This window comes from Loa loa (assembly GCF_000183805.2).
Source record: "Loa loa unplaced genomic scaffold supercont3.193, whole genome shotgun sequence".
Classification (NCBI taxonomy): Eukaryota; Metazoa; Nematoda; class Chromadorea; order Rhabditida; family Onchocercidae; genus Loa; species Loa loa.
In genome coordinates this window covers 107,589-115,114 of record NW_018108373.1, presented here as the reverse complement: position 1 = coordinate 115,114, position 7,526 = coordinate 107,589, and the positions used below count along the sequence as shown (strand labels likewise).

The 7,526-nt window shown below is 29.9% G+C and overlaps 1 protein-coding gene across 1 annotated transcript; it reads right to left on the bottom strand.

Moving 5' to 3' along the window:
- Nucleotides 1-4,207: 4,207 nt before the first annotated feature.
- LOAG_10977 (obelix) lies at nucleotides 4,208-6,315 on the bottom strand. Its single transcript, XM_003146500.2, has 4 exons — nucleotides 6,080-6,315; nucleotides 5,444-5,637; nucleotides 4,955-5,154; nucleotides 4,208-4,499 (listed from the first exon to the last, which is right to left on the bottom strand). The coding sequence occupies exons 1-4, from the start codon at nucleotides 6,197-6,199 to the stop codon at nucleotides 4,390-4,392; spliced, it is 624 nt and encodes a 207-aa protein (XP_003146548.1). The 5' UTR covers nucleotides 6,200-6,315; the 3' UTR covers nucleotides 4,208-4,389.
- Between the last annotated feature and the right edge of the window lie 1,211 nt (nucleotides 6,316-7,526).

Here is a 7,526-nt window from a genome sequence, read left to right as displayed (position 1 = left end):
CATGAGTGATTGTGCTGCAGAAATTGCAATGCAATAAGAGATGAATCATGCAATATTTTTCGATAAGAAATATTTTTACAAAATGTTTGTCGTACTTTTTGAGTAGCATTTGGAAACTTTGAAATATTTCAAAAAAAGTCTTCAATTTAGATGGAAAGTATTGGAAGGAAAATATTTTTAGAATGAAGAAAATGAATAGTAATTTTTAAATTAGATTATTTCAATTATAATTATATATTTACTTTGAAATGATGCAAAAAAAAAAAACTGATGAAATTGTCACATTTTAATTTAATAAATTTTTCAATACATTCTGATTAATCCCAAACTTTTACAATATTAACAACAATTTTACAAAATTATAGTTGTGCAAAAAAAAAAAAAAAAGAAAAAAAAATTATTATTATTTGCTCTTTACAGAGAATAATGAATGAATTTTTCTAAATATAAACTTGTTATGAAATCCTATCAGGTAGTAAAATACTTTAAATTTACCTTTGCATTTTGTTTACAGAGAACGATGAATGAACTTTTCTAAATATAAACTTGTTATGAAATTCTACCAGGTAGTAAATACTTTAAATTTACCTTTGCATTTCGCTTGCACAAATGCAGCAAATTGCTTACTGCGCAAGAGTTATTATTGATATTTCATTGGAATAATCTGTGACATGCAAAAGAAAAAAAATATACCAAATATGGGAAGAATGTATACTTAACAAAGAAAGTTATGTTATTACGTGAATTGTAAATTTGGAAAGCATTCTGTAACGTGACGTACGTGACTTGCATTTGTAACTTGTAAACTTACAAATTGTAATTTGTAACTTGTTAAGGATTTGTAAGGTTATAAGGTGAAGGTTCGAATAACATAATAGTAAATAGATTCTAATATATTTTTCTCTTATGTCCCATGAAAATCATACAATTAGCTAAGCTAACATTTATTGCACATAGCCTAAATAATATTTTGTTCCAGACAATAACAATCTAAAAAAAAAAGAAGAGAAGAGAAAAAAAAAAAGCCTAAAATCCATATTAGTGTAAATTATTCCTCTAATTTGACCTTTGCTGAGGTCATGCTAAAAGATCGTAAGAAATTGATAGATGTAAGAAAATAAGAAAGGATAAAAATAAAAAAAAAAAAGTGGTAGAGAAAACTTTGTAAATATTTATTAAAATTGCTTCATAATGTTACCGTAAAATTGGATTAGCAACAATAAAGTTAATTTTAGTTATTATTTTTTTCAATAAGTTATCATAACGTAAAGGAAAAAGAAAGAAAATAAAATAGAGGAAAAGAAGAAAAATGTGTAAAGAGAAACAAATAACTAAAATTAGGATAAGCCAATATTTTGTGTTTTTATTTATGGCCATATATAGTCATAGTGAAAATGAGCCTAGTATGCTTACTATAGCCTAGAGATGAAAGATTTCTTAAAATATTTAAGCATATCAATATTTTTTCCATAAAAATATTCCAACTTATTGCTATATGTAACCATTGTAAAAATGAGTGTAATTTCAGATATGTGATAAAAAACTTTTCTCCTTTTTTTTTTTTTCACTAATTATCTTTGTCCAAGAAATTATCTTTGCATTCATAATTAACGATTCATTTGAAGTAAATGGATGTAATACTTTAGAATGTTACCGTCTTTACTTAAAACAGATCTGTTTTTACTTTTTTTTTTTTTTCAAATTTTAAACATAATTTGCTTATCAAAGACATCAAAGGTAGGGGTGATAAGTGATAAGTCGTTAATCACTCTTATCTTATCACATTTTCGTTGATGTTCCTTTAATTTTTTTCCAAAACCTCGATCTGAATCATATTTAGTTTTGATGTCGAAATTAATTAATTAAAAAAAATAAATTCTATTCCATTAAAAAGGACACCATAGATCTGCAACGGCGGCATTGTCGCAATTTCCAATTTTGCTCATAAATTCGATATCCAATGATAATTCATCAAATTTGTTAATTTTTAATCATAATTAAATGATTTAGTGAATTTAAACCATTAAATTCATTTTATTACAATGATTACAATAATTCTAGCCTTCTGATAATCTTTTTTTGTATTCTATGATTAGCTCAAATATTCATAATATAAAGATAACAAGTGGATCATTGATCAAATAAGCTTCATTGAGAAAATGAAGGTTAATTTGTGATTAATTAATTTAGCAGGTAATTTCACTTTTTCAATCACTTCCGAATTTTAACTTTATCATCCACAATTCATTGGGAAGAGAATGTTAAGAAGTGTTATAATATGTCACATATATTTCATCATCTGTCAATTGAGATACATTATGAGGTTTGCTTGATTGCAATATTGAAATGTATGACAAAAAGTGACTGAATTGAATTGAAATTTGTAAGTGAAAAAAATGAAATAACAAAAAGAAAAAAAAGAATGAAAAAACTTTTCCATTCCCTTGTAATATTTAAAAATATAAAATTTGAACATAAATAAAAAAGGAAATCAATGATTCATTAACTAAATTACAGAAATAATCCTGGAGATTTACTCTTCATTTTTAATTATTAATTTAACAAATCATTTTATTTAAATGACATCTATCCTAATTCATTATCCTATCCATTTATCGTCAAATATTTAATAGAAATTACTGAAGCATGCTGAAATGCAACATGCATTTGAAAGTGTAACATACTGATGACAGGTGTTATTTTGTACGGTAATTATTCCACTTCTTCAACAGGTATGATTTCTTTAATATGCAAATGAAGAATTTGAATAATGATAGATTGAATCTCATAAATACTTTTCGTATGAAAGTTGAGAAGCAGTAAAATAGGATAAGAATGATCATTAAATTGGTTTTTTATAGAATAATTGTTGAAGTAATTTTTTTTTTTTTTTGGGGTTTCAAATAAGAGGCAGTAATAATGTGGTAGGAGTCAATCAAGAGAGTTTTTTCATTCGAATCCTTCAACTAGTTTTTTTTTAAAATCAACTTGAACTTATCCAATCAAACTTATAAACAAATTTAACCAGCATGAAGAAGTTTTATCGACAACAGAACAGATAGCCTTGTGGTTATTTAAGCAGCTGCCTTTTTTAAACTATAGACAAAAAAAAAGAAGCATAAACGAGATGGCTTAGAAATCTGTTAATACTTTTTGCACATCCATTTCTGAAGTGTCAGGAATTTTCTCATGAGAAAAGAGTATTGAAAAGGAACACGAAGAAAAATGAGGGGAAAATGAATTCAAATGGCAGCTCCCGAATTCTCATGAATTTCAATTTCTTATAATTACTTAACAAAATTCTAATTCAATCTTTTGAAATCTTCATCGTTATTTTCCAAATTTTTGCAAAAATTATATCTTGTATAAAATCATCCCAACTATTTCTTTCCTAAAAAAAAAAAGAAGAAAAACACGAAAGATCATAATACTTTACCCTAAATTAAAACAAATGGTTATTTGGGATCTATATAATATGTGAACTGAGCATACAGAGAAGTTGGATCTCAGTAGCAAAGACCCCCTAATGTTCTCTATAATACAAATTATTAAATAAATTATAAATTATTAAAAACATAAATTATTATAAAGAAAATTATTAAATAAGTTTACTTCATATAGTATAAATGAGCGTAATACCGCCAACCGAAGCATTCTCCACATGATATTTGGGAAAAGTAAGTCAACGAAGAAATGCAGAGATCCAGTAACGCAACTTTAACGAACTTCCAAATCAAGGCTTGTGATGTACATCGATCCTCGGTTGTACTTTCAAGTAATTTTTAAAGAAGGCAGTAATTTTATGTCAGCAAAATCTTCTCTACTTTTTGACTACCGCTAAAATTGTTTTTGAGTGATGTTCCAATTCTACTAAACAGAAAAGAATTAACGTAGAACTTAACGCACGCTTGATGGCCGGCATGTAGACCAACGTATATGCCTTACAAATACTTGCACCGCTGCAAAGAACTTCAAAACTCTGAAACTGCCGAATAATGAAGTAACCAGGATATTGAAGTGAAATCAAACTTCTAATTCAATTGCAATCACAATTACAGTACCTCGTCCGCAAAATGATGCATTCGAATAAATTTAAGCTCAACAAAATCAAAAAAAAAGAAAAAACAAAATAAAGATGTCAATGAAAACACAATCAAGGAAACAAAACACCAATAAAATGAGATTAATTCAAATTACTGACCAAATAAACAAAACACGGAAATTTCATAACAATTCGCAGTGGAAAATGACTGCTAAAAGATATTATACTGGTTTATCAAGAAAAGTTGTCAGAGAAAGAAATATTAAGAATCATATCATTATTTCATGGATAACAAAAACATCTAGAATTTCAAGACTAGTCAAATTCGGAGAAAGGAACAGTAAAAATTATAATCGTCTTAATCGATTTGGATTATATATTTTGAAAGCAAGATCATCACTATGTGATTCTTCCTCGTCGCTATCTTTCGCTTCGTCATCTCCCAATTCTTCACTTTCTGGAAAGCTAATGTTTTAAAAAAAGCTTGGTAATAAAATACAATAAATTGATTAAAATCAAAGATGTGCAACGCAGAAAAGTTTATTAAGAGAAATATCTTTGAGATATCTAAACGTAGCTCAAATCCTAATTTCAAAAAATTTTTACATCTTCCAGCACTGAGTAAGTGATAAAAAACAAAGAAGTCTTATAACAGCTCCAGTAACCGCATGATCGTCTAAAAATGAAGTGGCAAAATGGACAGTGATCAGCAATTTTATATCCTGCCTATGCGTAATCTAACACAGTTCTCTGTATTTTTATTTTATGCTGTGCATGTTGCTTGCTAAACCAATCAGTATTATTTTAAAGATCCGCACACGCACATAGTTCTTTTCAAATAAATGGGAGATTTATATGAAGGTAACTAAGGTAGCAGTTAAATGATCAAACACAAACGATTTTGAAGAGAACCTTCTAGATCGGAAAAACCGTCCGCCGAGCTGTCGCCATCCTGCTTTTCATTATCGTCATTACTCGTGTCACATTCACTGTCATCATCCGTGTCACTGGGTGGTAGCATATCTTCATCAATAACGTCATGCTTTTTTGTACTGCCAGCAACAATACCTCTCTTTGCTTCACGAGTTATACTTTCTGCATATATTTCAAATCTAAAAACTAGATGCTTAAAACAATAGGTAATGAATGCGATTTCTTTTCAGCAACGCAAAACCAGCTCCTTCTTGAACTGGAATTATCTTGTTCATCTTACATGAGATCCAATTTTTATATATGTTTGCGCTCCCTTTTAGAGACGGTATTTGCTACTTCATACAGTTAAGAAGTGGTACGAAGTACGATACAACGTGTAAATATGTTATTATTGCAAAAATCAATAGGAGAAACAGTAAAAATGGTAAACTTCAGTAAATAAAAATTTGTATGCACCGGAACGCGAACCTTTTGGGCCACATTTTAAGCTCTCTTAGGTATAAAACATTTTCTTTATCCAAAATTTGCGTAATTTCTGCCTTCACTTTGACACCTTCGCTTATCGGTACCACAAAGACGAAACTGCCTCGTTTGATGTAAATTGTCTCTCTGAATTTCCTTGGCATGCTTACTAAATATGTCTCACCCTTTTCATCATCCACCTGAAATAAGATTGCACTAACACATCAATCCAGATAGGAAAATGAATGCTTGTATGTAATCAAAATGGATACACGGATCATCATTTCTGCAAATTTGAAAACTGAAGTGACTGTTGCTGAACTATCGCATCCAATGCGAGATTCAAAGACACACTAGAAATTAACAATGTTGAGAGAAGCGCTAAAAATGTAAGTGTTAAACCAATTTCGAACAAAAATTCAGGTGAGGAACAACTTCGAGTTCAATAAGACCTAATTCAAAGTATGCACTGATTATGCATCCAAAATAGCAAATTATGTAGTTCATAAGTTAGTGCAGAAAAAAATTGGAATTCTTTCCAGATCCTCATTAATGATAAGCAAGTCCTAATAAAACACCAACTAATCAGCTACACTATCGTACAGCTCTGCAGTATCTATAGAATAAATGGTGATTGCTAACCTCGTGTAGATTCCTTCCGGGAGAAGTCAAAACACGTGCGATAATTTCATTCTCCTTTGGCAAGAACAATTCACTTTCCGCTTGTTTCATCACAAAACGTTTCTTTGTAGCGAGAGACATGGTTAATACTGGAGATGATAAGAATAATGCTTGTATGCTTGTACTAGGACCACAATTGTTATATGATGAATGTGACAACACAGCGATAGCCAGGATGCCGAAAAGTTCTGAAATTTTAAAAAAGTGAAACAAAAGAAAAAATTGGAAGATATTCCAATTCAAGATAACGTATACATAAACCAGAGTGCATAATCTCTATGTGCTTATTTCTTAAATCAATGAAAGCTCTCAAGTAAAATCGATCGTTTATATTATAAAATGGATAAAATATAATAATTTTTTACAAAAAACTGGATCAAATTTTGTTGGCAAAGCAAAGAGATAACAAATAAGTAAAGAGTCGAATGAATGTCAACAAAAAAAAAAAAAAAAAACGCATAATTACATCAACCAGATACATTACCCACTCGACGTATGTCTTCGATGTAAAGCCGAATTTTGATAGAGTCATTAAAATTCGTCCACTATTAACAGTAGCAGTCTTGAGGGTTCTTTGTATTGGAGATTTTGATAGTGGTTTTAATGGGCAGTGACAGATTAGATGAGATTGAATTGAGTAGCCAAAAGAAAGAGGCCAATACACATTCCTAATTTTAGATTCAAGCCTTCATGTGCATATATGGTATTTTTGCACGTTTTACTGGGCTGCATGCATTGTCACACTGCATTAACGCCATCATTTGCACTTCTCATTAATTGCATTTTTATCACTGAATACGAATTACTGGTAAGCTGGCTGATTTCGTTTATCATGATAATATCAGTATACACAGCTTTTTATAACCATTGCATTTCCCTCCCGCACCTCTGAAACCATTAATCAACAATCTTTTGGGCGCTTCAGAAGACAACTGATCGTACCGCAGTTACCATTTGCTACTGTTAACAGTAGCGAAATAGCTAAAATTATCATTTGTGGAATGATAACAATACAAATATTAGTGATAATGCGGTACCGATAATGACGGGCGACATCATGCTTCAGGTTGTCGGTGTCACTTTTATTAATTTAATGGAACATTGAAATCAATCTCATTTAGTTCCCTATAATCCCGGAATGCGTATAATTGAAATATGCATAGCATAGCGAAATTTATTAATGATTATTTCATTTTACTCTGAAAAAATTATGGGTTTATTTGGAAAAGATTACAACTATTGACGGATAAAGAGTAAAAGGTCATCTGGAATTTCTGAAAAATGCACCAATAACCTGATCTTACCGTATTGGAATTAAAGATGAGTTTAAAGAGTCTTTACGAGCAGACACATGAATCATATTTCACCAGGGAAAGAAAGCGCTTACTTACCTCTCCCTCTCTCTCTC

Bases quoted from the DNA above. Each gene is read 5' to 3' on its own strand.
- LOAG_10977 (XM_003146500.2), bottom strand. From the start codon at position 6,199: ATGTCTCTCGCTACAAAGAAACGTTTTGTGATGAAACAAGCGGAAAGT. The intron at 5,638-6,079 runs GTTAGCAATCAC...ATCTTATTTCAG, and splicing joins CCGGAAGGAATCTACACGAG to GTGGATGATGAAAAGGGTGA. The intron at 4,500-4,954 runs GTTCTCTTCAAA...TTAGCTTTCCAG, and splicing joins CGGTTTTTCCGATCTAGAAG to AAAGTGAAGAATTGGGAGAT.